The sequence below is a fragment of the Mobula hypostoma genome, chromosome 22 (assembly GCF_963921235.1).
Source record: "Mobula hypostoma chromosome 22, sMobHyp1.1, whole genome shotgun sequence".
In the NCBI taxonomy this organism is placed as follows: domain Eukaryota; kingdom Metazoa; phylum Chordata; class Chondrichthyes; order Myliobatiformes; family Myliobatidae; genus Mobula; species Mobula hypostoma.
This window is the reverse complement of record NC_086118.1, coordinates 26,263,977-26,283,992: the sequence shown is the minus strand read 5'-3', so window position 1 is coordinate 26,283,992 and position 20,016 is coordinate 26,263,977. Positions and strand designations below refer to the sequence as shown.

Genomic DNA, 20,016 nt, shown 5'->3' with positions numbered 1-20,016 from the left:
ACCATGTCTGGCCATTGACCAGCAGGAATTTTTGAATAAATGCAGCCATAGGTAAAAGTTATATATTTATTTACTGCAAGAAAATCTTGAAGTTGCTAGCGGTTACTTCATAAATTGGTGGCAATCATCAGTTGTCCATCTTTCATTTTCACTGCAGAATCTGGACCAGTGTTGTTATTTGGTGGTTGATGCGATTTATTTTATGTTGAATTTTGTAGAAAGCAGATTGACTGTTAGCACAGAGAAGTGCTATTGTATAGCACATTTGGCACACACCATTAAGTAAATGGATTATTAACAAATTTCCATTGAATACCATTAAATTTTGATTACTTTTGGAGCAAATATATACTGTATTCTATTACTTTTTTGCTTTTTGATTAAAAGAAAATGTTTTCTATTTTGTATCTAAAAGTGTCAACAACTGGAAATGAGATCTCATTTATGTTTGGTTTTCATAATACATAGACAGGAAAACTGTAGGAGTGAGAAAAGGTACTGCTTGAAGTTGCCTGGGGTAATGATTGAAGCTAAAATGTTGCTTGTCTCAACAATATTTTTTTTAGTATCAAAAATAAGGACATTGATTTTCAGTGTATAAAAATGTAAAGTCAGAAACAAACGTGAGGTCATCAATTTTCAAGTGATATTTTCCAGTGGTTTGAAGCTGCGTTCTGAGAATACAATAAGTCAGAGCACCATGGGCTATTATGCCAACTGTAGTAGAGTGCATTTCTGGATACTTTATCTCTCCTACCCACCTGCGTTCACCTATCACCTTCTAGCTATCCCCTTCCCCTTGCCCCATCTTTTTATTCTGACGTCTTCCCCCTTACTTTCCAAACCTGAAGAAGGCCCTCAGCCCGACGTGTCGACTGTTATTCACTTTCATAGATACTGCCTGACTTGCTAAATTCCTCCAGCATTTTGCATGTGTTGTTCTGGATGCTGTGATACTGTTCAATCGTTGAATATAATCTAAGGCTGCGTGCCAAGGGTTTTGAAGACTGGCCAATTGTCTGCTGAAATATTTTGGTCACATACATAGGCCTACACACTCCATGAAGCAATACCCATTTGCACAAGTAGCCTTTTAGCACTTGCTTTTTTGTTACTTCAAAACACCCAGCTTCATATGAAGTACATTTTAGCTACCTTATATTTTGATGCTCTTTTCACTACATTAAAACACACATGATCTGAATGTTCCCAGTGAATAGACAAAGAAGTTACATTCTTTTTGCTCTCAGAATGAACGATAACTGCGAGAATTGTTCCAGTCAAAACTTGGGTAGTATTTGACCATACTATTTCTAAAGTTTCTGTCTTTGGTTCAGCTTCAAACTGTACTCAGAAGTATGAGCATGGGATTGATAGTTTATTGATTGCTCAGTTTCTGACAAGTGGTGTTGTCAGTCATGAAAATATGCTGTGCCGGTTAATTGTGAGTAACTTCAGGTTTGACAAGCAAAACAGCCAAATGACAATTTGAGAAGCCTTCACGAATAGAAGTCCAGAACTCAAAACACTTTCTTTTAACTGAGTAATGGAAACCTGATGAATAAGCTGTTGTCTTATCTCAATGGTACCACACTGAGTAGGATGGGTTGTGAGTCCAAATCAGCAAGCACATTATCTAATACTCAAATACAGTGATGAGCATTGAGTGCGAGAGGAACAATCATGTGGTTGAGATGTTAAACTGACATTAGTTATTTCATGCAGATATAAAAGATAACGTGACGTAATCCTCAACTAAGTTCCCATAGTGTCTGGGCTAACATTTTTCCCTTGTGATTAATTTGAACAGTACTTCATCACCAGATGCAAGATTTTGCATTTGCTCAGATTTGCTAAAGTGTATCTCTACATTGCAACAGGGAATGTTATAACAATAATTACAATAGTCTGGTCTTTGATTTTAAGAGTTTTTGAGTCATGAGGATATCAAGTCCTTTTCTATACGCAGTAATCTGGATCAACGCTGGCACACCTCAAGGATGCATTCTTAGCCCACTACTCTACTCTCTCTACACCCATGAATGTCTGGCTAGGCACAGCTCAAGTGCTCTCTATAAATTCGCAGATGACATAATTATTATTGGCAGAATTTCAGATGGTGATAAGGAAGTGTACAGTCGCGAGATAGATCAGTGGGCTGTCACAGCAACAACCTTGCACTTAGCGTCAGTAAGATCAAGGAATTGATTGTGGTCTTCAGGAAGGGGAAGTCAAGCAAACACATACCAGTTCTCATCGCGGGGTCAGAAGTGGAAAGTGTGAGTGGTTTCAAGTTTCTGGGTGTCCAACGTCTCTGAGCATCTATCCTGGGCTGAACATATTGATGCAATTACAAAGAAGTCACAAGAGCAGCTATATTTCATTAGGAGTTTGAGGAGATTTGGTGTGTTACCAAAGACACTCACAAATTTCTACAGATGTACCATTGGGAGCATTCCGATTGGTTGCATCATCATTTGGTATGGAGGGTCCACTGCACAGGATCGGGGAAAAAGGTCTGTAGAAAATTGAAAACTCAGTCAGCTCCATTATGAGCAATGCATTGAGGACAGCTACAAAAGGCAATACCTCAAAAAGGCAGCATCCATCATTAAGGATATTACCCAGGAAGCACCCTCTTCTCATTGCTACCATCAAGGAGGAGGTACAGGAGCCTGAGGATACACACTCAACATTTCAGAAACAGCTTCTTTCCCTCCCCCATCGGAATGAGTGAAGACATTTGAGCCAGTACGGAGATTGTTAGAGGCGCAGATGGATGTATGTTAGATGCCCTTGGGTGGCTGTTGTCATGGCAAGAGTTATGGAGGCGCCTGCTTTCAGCAGAGAAAAGGAAGAATGATTATCCAATGGGGAGAAATCAATAAACCTTTGGAATATGACAGGAACAAGAATTTTGTCATGTGTTTGCCCTTGGACTTGTGCCCCGTGGATTCTGAAGTACAGAGATTATTTCTTGGACTTTGGAGGATGAGGATTAAAATCAGGGGAAGGTGATGCAGAGAGGATACAAACAGGTTGGATGTTTACCTGACTTTAACCCCAGTATTATACTGTATGGGTGAAGACCAGCATATCCAAGGAGTGTCCATAGAGAGTGCACTGGAACAAGTGGTGCAGGTTCTCTCTCTGTGTACTGAAAGGAACGTTGTATCATTGACTCAGTAATCATGTCATAGAGATGATTCATACCCAAAGTGCATGTGGTAGAACAACCCATAACAATCACATAATGTTAAAACTAAAGTGTGTTAAGAGATAGGATATTTAGACGATCGCTATAAATCACTTTGCTGAAGCCTGACTAATGTCACATAAAGGTCTATTATAACTTCCTTGTTATTATATTCTATTAATCATCTCAGTGAGGAAAAGGCTTTTTCTGTTGGGCTTTTCAACCTTTCCAGTATCTGGTTCAGGTTTCCCTTTAAAATATACCTTTTATATTGCATTTCTTCTCTCATGCATCTGTCTTTATCTTCCTAGGGTTTGTTCCTTACAAATTTGAGATTTCCTGCATGTTCAAATCCAGGTGTGGACATGATCAGAAGGAGTAATAACCATATAACAATTACAGCACAGAAACAGGCCATCTCGACCCTTCTAGTCCATGCCGAACTCTTACTCTCACCTAGTCCCACCTACCTGCACTCAGCCCATAACCCTCCGTTCCTTTCCTGTCCATATATCTATCCAATTTAACTTTAATCGACAACATCGAACCGGCCTCAACCACTTCTGCTGGAAGCTCGTTCTACACAGCTGCCACTCTCTGAGTAAAGAAGTTCCCCCTCATGTTACCCCTAAACTTTTGCCCTTTAACTCTCAATTCATGTCCTCTTGTTTGAATCTTCCCCATTCTCAATGGAAAAAGCCTATCCACGTCAACTCTATCAATCCCCCTCAAAATTTTAAAAACCTCTATCAAGTCCCCCCTCAACCTTCTACGCTCCAAAGAATAAAGACCTAACTTGTTCAACCTTTCTCTGTAACTTAGGAGCTGAAACCCAGGCAACATTTTAGTAAATCTCCTCTGTACTCTCTCAATTATATTGACATCTTTCCTATAATTCGGTGACCAGAACTGTACGCAATACTCCAAATTTGGCCTTATCAATGCCTTGTACAATTTTAACATTACATCCCAACCCCTATACTCAATGCTCTGAGTTATAAAGGCCAGCATACCAAAATGTTTCTTCACCACCCTATCCACATGAGATTCCACCTTCAGGGAACTATGCACCATTATTCCTAGATCCCTCTGTTCTACAGCATTCTTCAATGCCCTACCATTTACCATGTATGTCCTATTTTGATTAGTCCTACCAAAATGTAGCACCTCACATTTTTCAGCATTAAACTCCATCTGCCATCTTTCAGCCCACTCTTCTAACTGGCCTAAATCTGTCTGCAAGCTTTGAAAACCTACTTCATTATCCACAACACCACCTATCTTAGTATCATCTGCATACTTACTAATCCAATTTACCACCCCATCATCCAGATCATTAATATATATGACAAACAACATTGGACCCAGTACAGATCCCTGAGGCACACCGCTACACACCGTCCTCCAATCTGACACACAGTTATCCACCACTACTGTCTGGCGTCTCCCATCCAGCCACTGCTGAATCCATTTTACTACTTCGATATTAATGCCTAACGATTGAACCTTTCTAACTAACCTTCTGTGTGGAACCTTGTCAAAGGCCTTACTGAAGTCCATATAGACAACATATAGAGTAATGATCCTACTTCTGCTGACAAAGGAACACCATAATTTGCATCCATCCTATCTGGAAAATCAACCCTCTGCTTTCCATCCTTTAGCTGGTTTTGCATCCATCCCATTGGTTCTCTTTAATCCCGCAGGTTTTCTACTTGTATATCAAAATCTGTTTGCTATATTTTTTCAAATGCTTTTTGAAAATCCACATATCATCACCCATGCCATTTTAATCAATATTTTCTGTTAACTCATCAAAAAGCTCCATTAGTCATTCAAATTTAGCCAGGTTTTAACAAATGTTCATTTATTAATCCTTCCCTTTCCACCTCATTGGCTCTTCACTTGATCTTGGAACATCTGGACAAGAAAGATGCATGTATAAGGATGTTCTTTTTTGACAACAGTTCAGCATTCAATACTACTTCTCCTCAAACCTAACCAATAAGCTCCAGGACTTTGGCCTCAAACCCTCCTTGTGCAATTGGATCTGCATTTCCTCACTTGCAGACCCCAGCTAATTCAGATTGGCAACAACATCTCTTTCATGAAATCCATCAGCACAGGTGTACCACAAGGCTGTGTGCTTAGTCCCCTTCTCTACCTGCTTTACACATACGAATGTGTGGCAAAGCACAACTCCAATGCCATATTCAAGTTTGCTGATGACACTACTGTCATAGGCCGAATCAAAGGTGGTGACAAATCAGTATATAGGAGGGAGACTGAAAATCTGCCTGAGTGGTACCATAACAACAACCTCTTACACAATGTCAGCAAGACCAAGAGGCTGATTATTGACTTCAGGAAAAGGAAAACAGAAGTTTATGAGCCAGTCCTCATCAAGGATCAGAGATGGAGAGGGTCAGCAATTTAAAAATCCTCAGTGTTATTATGTCGGAATGCAATTAGGAAGAAAGCATGGCAGCTCCTCTACTTCTTTTTGAGATTGCAGAGATTCTGCATGATATCTAAAACTTTGACAAACGTCTATGAATGTGTAGTGGAGTATATGTTGACTTGCTGCATCACGGCCTGGTATGGAAACACCAATTCCCTTGAATGGAAAATCCTAAAAAAAAGTAGTGGATACGACCTAATCCACCATGGGTAAAGCCCTCCCCTCCATTCAGCACATCTACATGAAATGCTGTGCAGGAAAGCAGAGTCCATCATCAGTGACCCCTACTACCACGCTCCTATTTAGCTGTTGCTATCAGGAAGAAGGTACAGGAGCCTCAGAACTCAAAGTACCAGGTTCAGGAATAGTTATTACCCCTTAACCATCAGGCTCTTGAACCAAAGCAGATAACTTCACTCAGCTTCACTTGTCCCATCACTGAAATGTTCCCACAACCAATGGACTCACTTTCAAGGACTCTTCATCTTATATTCTCGATAGTTATTGTTCATTTATTAATTATTTCTTTCATTTTGTATTTGCACATTTGTTGTTTTCTGCACTGTGGTTGAATTCTCAAGTTGGGCGTCTTTATCAGTGATACTGCTATGACTATTACTCTGCAAGAAAATAAATCTCAGGGTTGTGTATGGTGGCATATATCTACTTTGATAATAAATTTACGTTGAACTTTGAACTTTTTCAAGTGCATTATTCAGAATTGTCCATGAACATCTGGAATCATTCAGCACCACTCTAGATAAAACCAAGAAAGCAGTATGTATGGTTATTAATTAGATATATAATAGGGAGGAGGAGAAGATGGTGGCGTCACGGCAGCGCACACGGCCACTTCGGTGGTGGTATCTGTTATCTGTCAAGTAGGGGACTGTGCAATTCTGATTTGATGGAGATGGACATGAGAGTACAGAGGAACATCTGGAAAACTTCTGAAATGCCCACTTCGCTGCCGCTGCTACTGTGTGGTAACCGGAATCTCGGGAGCAGAAGGCCCCGAAATCCTCGGCTTAGCGTGTTTCAGCGGCCGGGGTGAGGTCGATGGCGCTCCGGAGGCTGTATCAGAGAGGCTGGTCGGAAGCTCTAAGTTTTCGGACGGATGGACTCAGTGTCGGCTGTGGTCGGCTGCTTCCAAGGCATCGGCAAGTTGATGGTGCCTGGAGGAGACTCGGGAGTCGATCGACTCGGAGACTTTTGAGACTTTATTTACCGTGCCCATGGTTTGTTCTTCATCAAATTATGGTATTGCTTTGCATTGCTGTAAATATATGTTATAATTATGTGATTCTGTCAGTGTTAGTCTTTGGTTTGTCCTGTTTTTCTGTGATATCACTCCGGAGGAACATTGTATCATTTCTTAATGCATGTATAAATTTCTAAATGACAATAAAAGAGGACTGAGTGTTCTCATAATCTAATATAGATATTGGGGCAGCACATTAGCATAATGGCTATCACAGCCCTTTACAGTTCAGGCAACCCAGGTTTAATTCCTGCTGCTGCCTGTAAGGAGCTCCTGTGACCGTGTGGGTTTCCTCCAGGTGCTCCAGTTTCCTCCCACAGTTCAAAGACCTACCGGTTGATAGGTTAATTGGCCATTGTTAATTGAATCATGATTAGGCTAGGATTAAAATCAAGGGATTGCTGGGCAACATGGCCAGAAGGACCTATTCTGCACAGTATCTCAATAAATAAAAATAAATAATAAATTATACAACAATAGATAGGAAAAAAATGAAATTTCACTTCAAGTTAATGATGGGAATCAGGTAAAAAGACGGAAGTTCAAGCTGGTGATACGCCATTTAGAAATGATGTCAAGAAAATCCTCCTTACACAAAAATGAAATGAATGACCACAGAATGATAAAGATAAAGAGTCCTTTCAGAGGACACAGGATGATAAAGATAAAAGAGTCTTTTCTACAGGAGAAAATCTACAGATGCTTGAAATAAAAGTAACACACAAAATGCTGGAGGAACTCAGCAGGCCAGGCAGCATCTATGGGAACGAGTACAGTTGACGTTTTGGGCCGAGACCCTTCAGCAGGACTGGAGAAAAAAGATGAGGGGTCAGAGTAAACGAGTGGGGGGAGGGGAGGGAGAAACATAAGGTGATAGATGAAATCAGGAGGAGGTGTGAAGGAAAGAGTTGGAAAGTTGGTTAGTGAAAGAGATACAGGGCTGGAGAAGGGGGGAATCTAATAGGGGAGGACAGAAAGCCATGGAAGAAAGAAAAAGTGGGCAGGCAAGGAGATAAGGTGAGAGTGGGAAATGGGAATGGAGAATAGAGAAGGGGGGGGCATCGATGTTTATGCTATCAGTTTGGAGACTACCCAGACAGAATATAAGGTGTTGCTTCTCCAACGTGAGTGTGGCCTTATTGCTTCAGCAGAGGAGACCATGGATGGACATATCAGAATGGGAATGGCCTGCTGAGTTCCTTCAGCATTTTGTGTGTGTTGCTTGGATTTCCTGCCTCTGCAAACTTTTTGCTTATTTGTGATTCTTCAAGAACATTGTTTTGCTACCATGAAATAAAATGAACTAAAATTTGTTATTACAGTTGAAGAATCTTAATAACATTATCTTCCTGCTCTACAGGGCGCTACCAGAACTCAAGTGCATCTTCCAATAACTTTGAAGGAAATCTAACAGATTTTGTTCAACATGGAGCTTCTGGACAAGTGCTTCTTCTCATCTGCAACACAGCAGGAAATAGCCAACAAGCAGTCAGGTAATGCCTGAAATTTATGCCAGCTGTGCTAAATTCAGTCAGAAGTTAATCATGTAATGTACTGTATTAAAAACACTTCAAATTCTCAGATGAAGCTTTTCCAAAGTTGACAAATACTGGAATTTGTTTTCTCTGAATGCATTGTTGGCAAGGCTAGGATTGTCTATTCCTTTTGGTACTTAGTACAATAACAGAGTATTGAACCACTCTGTACCTCCACATAGTCGGGAAATATACTGCTGGAATACTGAAGATACTTTCACAATGCAATTCGGTAAAGATTTCAAATGATCATGGCCCAGCAATAAAAGAATAGCAGTGTTCAAGATGGTTTGGTTTATAATATCAAAGAATCAAAGTACATTTATTATCAAAGTATGTATGCAGTATACAACCCTCAGACTCACCTTCCCCACACACAGCCACAAAACGAAGCCATGGAACCCTGTCAAAGAAAAACATCAAACGCCCTCCCATGCGTAAAACAAAAAAGTAAACCGTGCAAACAGCAACAAACAAAAAGTGAGCAGAATATAAAACACAAAATCAAAAGAGCCCTGGCATGTTCAGTTCAGCTCAGTAAACTATCTGCCAGTTGTGCTTATCAAAATCCCCCACAGTAGCACCAAAAGAAGTGACGAGAAACCAGAAACACATCATGATGTGTACTACAGAGTCCAGTCCACAAACTGTGTCACAATCTTGCTCAAGAAACAGAAATCTAGCACCATCTTCCAACAGCATTGAGGGAGAGGGAGTATTTGAATGCAGGGGCCTTTCTTCAGGAGGAGAGGGAGTGAGAAAGAGTGTCTGTCACACACAGACACTTTCCTTTAGCATCGGTGAGCGAGAGACTGGGAGACGATGCTGAACATATCATCACCTTCTGCCCTCACCAAGATGATATCAAACTTCCTCGATGCTTTAATTGGCGGGAACTGGAGTCATTAGTGGCCTTGGGCCCTGTCTCCAGGTTCTTGGCCACGTAGTTCGCTCAGAGCATAAAAGCACTCTCTTGGAGGTAGCAGAGCACCAGATTGGTCAGTCAGCCCGAAAGCACATCATTAAAATGTAGATCCTAGAACCACATTTGAAAGAAAGAGAAGACGTTAACAAAGTGAAAGAAGTAGTTTCATCTGAAGATTGTTGCTCTTGGTCATGTTGTTCGTTGGCGCCGTATTTTTCTGGAATATCAGGGGGAAATCTGCAGTTGATAGTGCTCCCATTTGTTTATATCCCTTGGTTTTCCAGGTCATGGTTGTCATAGCATTTGGTAGATGCAGTCAAGGAAGCTTGAAGCTCTACTTTACTACTGATGGAGGGTGAATTGAAATTTGGGGTGTTGGATAGCTATCAATCCAGTGGGAAAACGGTGATGAACTTCTTATGAGTAGTTGGAGCTGAACTTGTCCAGGAAGGTGGAAAATCCATCCTACTTCTGACGTGTGCCTTGAAGATGGTGCAAAGACTAGGAAATCAGGAAATAAGTCATCCACCACAGTGCTCCAGTCTCTGGCTTATCCTGTTAAGCTCCTAGTCAAATATGACTCCCAGGATATTGATGGTAGGAGGTTCAATAATGGTGAAGCTGTTGTCTGTGGTTGTTGGACTCAGCTTATTGGATGTGGCTTGAAAAGCAACCGTCACCTATAGTGTCAATTTTTAATAGCAGACTAATTTATTATTTTGTGAACTACAAGTGGAACCAAGCAATGTGCATTCATCAGCAAATGTTCCCAATGCAGAGATCTAAAGTCGTAACAAAAAGAAGATTTATGATGAAACAATTGATGTCCTGAGATTAAGACATTTGAATGAGTTATAACTGAAGGCTGTGGATTGTTCTACCCCACTGACCTAAGTCACAGGCTGTCTCACTGTCCTTTTGAGACTTATTTATGTTGGATCTTTGGAATTCACCTTAATCATAGGCTTGGTCTTAATGAAGCCTGGAGGGGAGTAATCCTTCCAGAACCCAAATTAAGCAGGTTATGATGAATCAATGTCTTCCAGCACTTTAATAATAATTAAGAGTAAACTGATCAGGTGGGAGGGATTTGTTCTGTGTTTTCTAGACAGGATATAGTTGAACAAATTAATATTTTTAGGTAATGTTAGTCTTGTAGTTGGACTGGGAGGTGCTGCTAGTTCTCGAGTATCTCTTCAACATGACACACAGGCTGTAGTCAGGCACATGGCCATTGTCATACCCCGTAGACCTGGCCATTTCTTGATAATCATGCACAGTGAATCAAATTATCTGAATACCAAACTTGTTAGATAGTAAGAACTATAGAGAGTGCAGATAGAACATACTCATGGCACTTGTGGTTGATGATGACTGCAAATGCTTCAACTCTGCCTTTGAAAATGAAGCTATTCATGGGGCTACCTCCTGACACTCTGCTGCCATTTATAGCTGTAACATCAGTACTGCAGAGCTTCAGTATAATTATCTGTTGAATGTTATTTTAATGATTTTAGCAATATGTTGTACCTTCATTAAACTGGTGCCTCATTTATGGCTTTGCCTAGTGTTGAACCTCTCATTGACCAGCAAGGCTTGGCAAGGTGTGGTAAACTTTGTAACAAGTTCTTCTGTGTTTGATGTGCATGCACACGATACACTGCCTCCCATTTGTTGTGTGCTAGCGTTTTTCAGTAATTCCATCCATTTTTAATGTTTAGTGTTAAAGAATCTGATGTAATGATTGGAGACAATCATGCACGCAGAGTGTAGACTTCAGAGAGACTGCAAGTTCTGTAGCTGTAAGGTCCCAAAGTCGAGCCCAGCACAGGATCTTGCGGACAGCATACTGTTTATTCAGTAGCTGTCTCAACATTGCCAACTACTTCTCATTAATTAATATTAGTAGAGAGAAAATCAGTGGTAGAAAATATGCATTAGTGGTACAAGGCCTTGTATAATTTTGTATTCATCTTCACTAACTAGGAAAGTGAAGAAAATGCTGTCAAGTAGGGTTAGTATATGTGGATAATAGGTGGGCCAAAGGACCTTTTTCATTGCTGTATGATCCTATAAATATAAATTTAGAATTTAATGTGATATTTAGTTGGAATGCCGCACTTGTATAGATTGTGATTCAGAATATTGAAGTCACCTGTCAGTTGTTCAGCAGTCTGGTAAATTGCTACCTTGTACTAAAAGTGGACAAAGCAGTTTTAAAATGGAAGCAGTTTAAAATCAAAGCTGTTCCCATGTTCACAAGTGTTTCCAGTGACGACGTGCTGAATTTATACCAGGCCTCTCTGTCATTGTTGTCACTGTGTTAGCTCCATGAGAAACGTATGATGCCATTAATCTTTTGCTGTACCTTTTTATTACTAACTATGATAAGAAAGAAATGGTATTTGTCTGCAGCAAGGGTTTTAGTCGTGGGAACACGGAGTGTGCTGGGAGCGGAGGAGTGTCTTCTGGTTAAGATGTTGATCGATATCTGCTTTGAGCAGTATGTGTGTTCCAAGACCAATGAAGAGGCATTTGAACTTTGTCTTCAGAACAGACCTTGCAATTTAGTTGTGTTGTTTGGATCGTTGTGATACATTTCATTTTACTGTTGTCCTGGCCCATTTCCTGTCATAAACATTGATCTGTTTTCATGTTCCTGAATAAATCATTTCAGAAGTTATGTCCTTTCCTTTCAAAAAGATAGAACACAGCAATGTGATGTTGTAAGGCTGCTCAAGATATAATTAGGTTACTTGAGAACCATCTTTTTTCCATTCATTGTCAGGCTAAATAAATGCAGGTTCAATAATTATAGACTCAGTTTAAATTAGTGTAAGCACTTACAAGAGATGTTTTAAATTAAACACCAGAAGTGATTAAAAATATACCATCCAAAAGAACTCTACATTTCTCTTGAAAGATTTTGATATTTTATCCTGCACCTATACTCAAGTTTGCACTGCCATATCGGATTCCCCTTTGAATCAAATGTCACATTTAATAACAATATATCTTTGGAAAGTATTTTATGATAAACAGGGTAAGGTTCAATTTGCTCTGATCCATCACTCTAAGCATCAAGTAGTCATCTTGATATATTGGTTAAATGAGATTCAATCAGTAAAATATCAATATTAAAATATTAATCCACAATGACTATTTTTTGTGTTTTCACTGTTGTTGTTTCGTAAGACAGTTGTTTTTCTCTTCACACTTGTAATTGTTTTTTGTCAAGCCGCTCTTCCAGCTCATGGCTGCATCAATGGACCACAGCAAAGCCGTCCTGGGTCTTAGTGAGAGGGCATGTTTGGACCAAGTGGAGGACATCCTGGGTTGGGGCACCGCAGGGGCAAGCTTTGTCGGGTGCCCCATCGGTGTAGTGTTTGTGCTGTTTTAGCACGTCGACTTCTGAGTCTATTTGCAGCTGTCCAGTTTTTCCAGGTAGTTGTAGTAAAGCCAGGGAGGAGCGAGGTGGGGTCATCGAACAGATCTCCACCGGGGAGCATGTTGGTGTGCCTGTATTGGCGCCATTCAGTGTTTTGGTCATTGGAGTCGAGACTTTTCAAGTTGTGGAAAGGTTTTCGGGATTTGAATCGGGAAGTTGGAGGAGCATTTTTGATGAGTTTACGAACTGGAACGTTGTTGGGCATATTTTGGATACGCTTGTAGAATTTTGCTGAAGCTGCTCTTCTACGGATCTCTGGGGATGCTATTCCTCTCATTGTTGGGAGCCATTGGACAGGTGTGGATTTTAGGGCTCTTGAAATTATTCTCTTGGAAGTATGGAGATGTGTATTGATGTTTGTGTGAGCACTTCTCTCCCAGGTGGGTGTGCAATATTCGGTGATCGAGAAACATAGTGCCAGGCTAGATGTTCATAGGACTGACTGGTTAGCACCCCATTTGGTTCTTACTATCTTCCTGATCATGGCCATTCTGGATTTTAGTTTCTTTGCAATATTTTGAAGGTGGATCTTGTATGAGAGAGTTCAATCTAAGTACTTTGGGTGCGGATTGTTGGGTAGTTGTTTGTCACTTAGTTTGATATTAAGTTTGGTTAGTCAGTTGTCGAGATGAAATATGGAAGTTACTGTGTTGTTGATGTTCATATTCAGGTACCACTTTGAGAAGCAGTTGGATAGGGAGTTAATATCTTGGGTAAAGTTTTTTTCAATGGATTTGACATCGTTCAATTGGAAGGCTATGGCCCAGTCATCAGCATATCCAAATTTAGCAGATTTGGTTTCAGGGAGGTCACTGAGGTACAGATTGAACAAGGTTGGAGCCAGAACTGATCCCTGGGGGATGCCATTGCAGAATTTCATAATGCGACAGGTGTCACTTCCTAGGCAGGAAAAGAAGGAACAGGTGCCTATCATTCTGTGGAGGAGACGTAGGATCTTTTTACATGGGGTGTGTTTAACTAATCTCTCTCTTTGTCCTTAATAAACTGGCTACAACTTCCTTTTCACTTCATTAATGATATTTTTCTTTTTCTGTCTATTCTGTCGGTGAAATAGATGGAAGTTTATCACTGGCATAATATTTCTATGGATAGATTATTGCAGGGTACTAATAGTCACCATAACCCTCAGGCTTGCCCGGCTCGTGTTCGTTTAGGGCAGGGGTGGCCAACCTATGGCGAATGCGCCAAAAGCGGCTCGTTGGATGGTTAGAAGTGGCGCATTGCACCTCAGTGATAATAATAAAAAAGTAAGCCTACTCCTGCAAAAAGTATTAACCAAAAACCAATTTGTAGAAAAAACAATCTATAACAGGAATTCAAGTAGCTTAAAGCTAGAAATGGGTTTTACTGAGAATAAATCTAAAACTTAGCAATTATTTTTAGCGATTTTATTATTTCGTGCACATCTTTTGGCGAATGTTTTCTTCTTTCACATTAATCTGTTTTCAATTTTAAAAAAATGTTCAACGAGTCAAACTAGGAAAGAAGGACTTTTGTTCTGCAGTTGTTCCATAACGGTTCAATACACGTTTGATACTTGTTTGATCCTGAGGCGCCAGGCGTCTGCACCAGCGGTGCGTCGCATGTTTTTGCCAGTCAGTTTACAATTGACACTCGTATGCTACGGAGTTGTGCTTTGTTTGTCCTTTGTGAACATTTGCAGTTTTGTACTTTTTCGAAAATTAAGCCTTGTTTTTACGTTCGGTACAAAAGAAAATGAGCAGAAGAAAAGCAGAAAGTGATAGCGTGAATTCAATTAACCGTGGGAAAATGAGTTCTTATTTATAGTGGGTCCGTCAGGAAAACCGTTGTGCATTGTTGTGAAAACATTTTCAGCCATGAAATTGATTAAAAACAAAACGAGGTCGCGATTGACTGATTCAAATTTGAAGAATTCTCTGCTGCTCTCAGTAACTAATTTAACTCCAAACATTAAAAGCTTGGCAAAATCAAAACAGACTCAAAAGTCTCATTAAGGTAAGTAAGGTAAGTAATGTAGAAAGCATTCTTCTAGGGTGCATCACAACCTGGTATGGAAGTTGTCCTGTCCAAGACCGACAGAAGCTGCAGAAGATCGTGAACACAGTGCAGCACATCACACAAACCAATCTTCCATTCTTGGACTCACTTTACACCGCACGCTGTCGGAGCATTGCTGCCAGGATAATCAAGGACACGACCCACCCAGCCAACACACTTTTCGTCCCTCTTCCCTCCGGGAGAAGGCTCAGGAGCTTGAAGACTCATAAGGCCAGATTTGGGAACAGCTTCTTTCCAACTGTGATAAGACTGCTGAATGGATCCTGACCCGGATCTGGGCCATACCCTTCGAATATCTGGACCTGCCTCTCGGTTTTTTTGCACTACCTTACTTTCTACTTTTCTATTTTCTATTTATGATTTATAATTTAAACTTTTAATATTACTATCAATTTGTAATCCAGGGAGCAGGAAGCGCAGAATCAAATATCGCTGTGATGATTGTACGTTCTAGTATCAATTGTTTGGCGACAATAAAGTATAAAGTATAATGATTATCTTGTTTTTATATTGTCAATATATCATGTAAAAATGCTAAAAGTGTCTATATTAACATAGTTTTACAAGAATTGAATGGGGGTACAAGAGTTGTATGGCGCATCTGAACTTGTGCGTGAAAAAATTGACACATGGAATGTAAAAGGTTGGCCACCCCGGTCTAAGGAAAACAGCTGTTGGCCCCGCCAAACTGAGAAATCACGTTTGTGTGGATGCTGTGTAATGTACCACCTAGTTACAAACCCACAACGCAAAATATCAGACAGTACACCATATGCAGTTAAATGATTGAACTTTATGATTCTTAATCTGAATATAGGGTTAGTAATGAAAATTTTTAAAAAAGGGCCAAATTCAAGGAAAAGTCAAAAGTGCACATTGGAGCTCACTCAGTTGCCATTCTTGCACCATCGATCTCCGAGCGTCGCCGACCTGCGGACCCTCAGATCCCAGTCCACTCCATCCGGTAAAACCTCCTTCCAAATTCACGAGACCAGAGTAACAATCTCTGATTGGCTAACATGCATACCGTAGTCCTGTTATCTCGAGCCATGACCCAAACATTGCTGCTACAGAGAAACCGTTACCTCAGCAGTGAACATTACGGAGAAGCCATTACAGTAACCTTAGCAGTGAAACATTACAAAGAAGCCATTACATTAGCAGTGAATCCTTACAGCGTATTACAGGTCACAGAGTCATAGAACAAAACAGCACAGAAACAGGCTGTTCAGCACATCTAGTCCATGCCAGACTATTAAACTGTTTAGTTCCATCGACCTGCATCCAGACCATAATCCTTCATAACCCTCCCGTTCATGTACCTATTCAAATTTCTAATAAATGCTGAAATGATCCTGCATCCACCACTTTCCGCTGGCAGTTCCTTCCACATTCTCATGACCCTCTGAGTAAAGAAGTTCCTCTTCATGTTCCCCTTAAACATTTCGCCTTTCACTCTTAACCTTTATTACTAATTTCATGCAATGTCACTGGAAAAAGCCTGCTTGCATTTACCCTAATCATACACCTCATAATTCTGTATTCATTTATCAAATCTCCCCTCAATCTTCTACGTTCTAGGGAATGAAGTCCTAATCTATTCAATCTTTTCTTGTAACTCTGGTCCTCAAGTTCTAGCAATACTCTTATAAATTTTCTCTACTGTCATTAAATCTTGTTGAAGGCATTCCAGCATGTAGCTAATCAAAACTGCACACAGTGCTCCGAGTTAGCCCTCACTAATGTCCTATACAGCTTCAACATCCCCACTACTGTTCTCCATACTTGATTATTGAAGGCCAAAGTGCCAAAAGCTTTCTTTACGACCCTATCTACTTGTGATGCCACTTTCAAGGAATTACTGATCAGTACTCCTAGATCCCTGTGTTCTACCACACGCCTCAGTACCTTACCGCTCAGCCAAATAAGTTCCACCCTGGTTTGACCTCCCAAAGCACAGCAGCTCACACTTGTCTGCATTAAATTCCATCTGCCAATTTTCAGTCCATTTTTCTAGCTTGTCAGTTTTAGGATAGTATTTTAATTAGTCGGTTTTAGACTATTTTGTGCTAGTGAAGTGTATTGACACAAGAAACATTAAAAATCAAAACTGAATTTTTGATATAATCTGTGTAATGCCCTAGTTAAGAAACTGTTTTATTGTATTACTACTGTTATGCTGTTAGGTATTTTATTTCCTGTAACTTTTCTGCAGTGTTTTCTGTTAGTTAAGCCTCACAGTCCAGTATGTTGGTTTCTGTTAAAATAAGGAGTTCACTTGCTCAGCTTAGGAATGTTGTGTCAGCCAAGCAGGTTTGTCTTGATAATATTCTATCCCGTGGGATGCCGTGGGGCACTTGAGAGAGCTTGGCGGCATCAGATTTCCTGGAGACGGTGGATTGGTTTTGGGTCTTTGTTGGGAGGTGTTGGAAGAAGAAGGAGGTGTGGGGAAGAGCACAAGGAAAGATGCTTGTGGAACCCTGCTCGAAAGAGAGACCCCATTGTAAGAAGTGTTTTGCGCAGATGAATGGCTCCAAGGAGAAAGTGCCAATATTTCTGAGTTAACCAGTTCAGTCGAAACCATCTTCGAGGGAAGTTTGAAATGTGGCTGGTGTCTTCCATGCCGAACATGGGTTCAGTGCCAAGAATAACTAAAGCAAAGCACCCGACTACCCGGCAATGAGCTCCAATGTTTATGTGCACATTTAGACTGGTTTAACTGTAATGGGCTTTTTTTCTGTTAACTGTTTGTTAAAGTTGAAATATTTGTAAATATGCTTCCATTTTAATTTTATGCCAGTGTAAGGTCTGTTATTTCCTGGGGAACAATAACTTTGAATGTGGTAGTGTTTAAACGGCATTCCCTTGCCAGAACATTCCAACTCTCCTGTTAGGTTGAACCCTAGCTGTGCGTTGCTTACTGAAGGTGGCCTTCTCACTGTTACCCATGCAACGCTGAGTCTCCTGGCTGTTAGCCAGAGTTAGCTAACGAGCAGAGTTTATTTTGAGCCTTAGTGAGAGGGTTACGTCTGTCTCGGACTTAAATGTATTTGAGGTTTGTACACTGATTAGCTTGATCTTAGCCTCAGGGAGGAAGACATGCTCCAATTGCCCTTAGTGCACCTGGGCTGAAGAATAATACATTTGAGCATGATGTTTGCTTCTGGCTTCCTCTTGTTAAGATAGAGTGTGAGGTTGCGTTCTGTTGCTGAACAATTAAATATCCAGCTGGCACTGACTGAGTTCACCATTTAGGATGGTACTAGAAGATCTCTTATCACCCGAGGAATCATATCTGTAATTGGAAGAGAAGAAAATCTGTTGCAAGGAAAAGGGAGAGTGAAGTGAAGGAGCATGCTGTATCAGAGCAGATTGTAGTCCTCCCATAGTGACTATAATTTGACATTGAATAAAGTAGTACTGGCTGAACTGAGACATTGTTTTGTGTGCCAATGGCAGGGAGCTTGTGACAAATGCTTTGCTGAAGGGAAGGGGATACGGAGAGCTTCCTGGATAATGTTAGGTAATTTGATGTACATTAGCTTTGTTGATTTGAGTTGAAAACAAATTGTGGAAGTGACGTTATTACTCAGTATCAGATGATATATAAGTGTTTTATTTTAATGGCAATTCTGCATCATATTTTTCTTGAAGCCCTCTCTATTTGCAAAAATCCCACCGAAGGACTTGGAGATAGCACCCTTTCAGTTCTCTCCCACTTTCTTTAAGTATGCAGAGTCTTAAATACATTTATTTAGTTGTAAGCACTGCAGGGATAGATTTATGGATGCTGTTGGGTATAAGTAACATAGGAGAATTTAGAAGAAAAGTAATGTAATAACATACTTTAACCTGTTCATTCAGTTCCTGAGCAAATTTGCTTGTCCAATTCCAGCAAAATATAGGGTAACATGAGCAGAATTTCACAACTTTAATAATTGTAGATTATAGGAGAAATGGTTGTAAATTTTTGTTATGTTTCTGGTGGGTTTAAAGTAATTTACAAACTCAGTTGACACATACTCTATCTTCAAGTGATCAAAGTATGCCAGTATCCTCCTTTTCAGTCCTACACCGTATATTCCCATCCAGTGCGTATAGGTGCTACATTAGACAGCTGCTAAAATTCCATTAAGGGCACATTTAATAGCCACAGTGGCTTACCCCGAGCATTCTGTTCTTTGGGAATTTGACTACTGATAGCTGGATCTTGGTGTACACCAAGGTAGTCTGTCTACATGGCATTGACAAGGTGACTGAAAATTGTATGTCTAGGAACAGAAAATTGGTAGCACAGAGACGCAAGAGTGCAGATGCTGAAATCTGGGGGAAAATAAACAAACTGCTGGAGGAACTCAGTGGATCGGGCAGAATCTGCAAAGATGATTGACATTTTGGAAAATTGGTACAAATGTTCAATATATTCATGGGTATTAAGTGCCAAATGCCCTATGTAGCAGACAACACAGCTGCATTCTGATTCCCATGTTCCGACTGCCACTAATGATAAAAGTGGCCATCTCTTGAACAGGTGAGAGTTTCTCTGCATGTATACAGAGGATGTAATGCTACTTTGAAATCTGTTTTCCACGAGGAGGACCCTGAACACCACAGGCGATACCAGCTGTAGCCAGGGGAATGTAGCTGATGAGCCACCTTATCAGTAGTCCTTGGAGAGTGAGTTGATTGTGTAAAAACAGAAGGAATTCTGCAAATGCTGGAAATCTAAGGCAATGTACACAAAGTCCTGGAGGAACTCAGCAGTTTAGGCAGCGCTTGTGAAAATGAACAAGCAGTCGACGTTTTGGGTTGAGTCTCTTCTTCAGGACTAGAAAAGAAGGAAGAGGGGATATGGATGCGGCCTGACTTGCTGAGTTCCTCCAGCATTTTGTGATTGTTAAAAATACAGTTCCTCCTTACAGTTCCGCTCCATCTTGCCCTTGCACCTCCAGGACTAAGCTGAGGGCTGATGCTGAGGTTATAGGCACTTAAAACACAGTATTAGTTCACCAGGCAGTCATTTGGAAATGGCCTGCATGCATTTATCTTAATGGACTTTCATTTAAATGTTGCCCAAGCTTCAGTATCTATTGACACTTCAAGCTGCTGTTTGAATGCAGGTCAAATTC

The 20,016-nt window shown here is 40.5% G+C and overlaps 1 protein-coding gene across 1 annotated transcript in view; it reads left to right on the top strand.

Annotated features, from left to right (window-relative positions):
* usp43a (ubiquitin specific peptidase 43a) overlaps positions 1-20,016 on the top strand; it is a 484,729-nt gene that overhangs the window by 389,493 nt on the left and 75,220 nt on the right. The window contains exon 7 of the mRNA XM_063074321.1: positions 8,279-8,411. Within this exon, the coding sequence (XP_062930391.1) occupies positions 8,279-8,411 (133 nt within the window). The remainder of the gene's footprint in view (positions 1-8,278; positions 8,412-20,016) is intronic.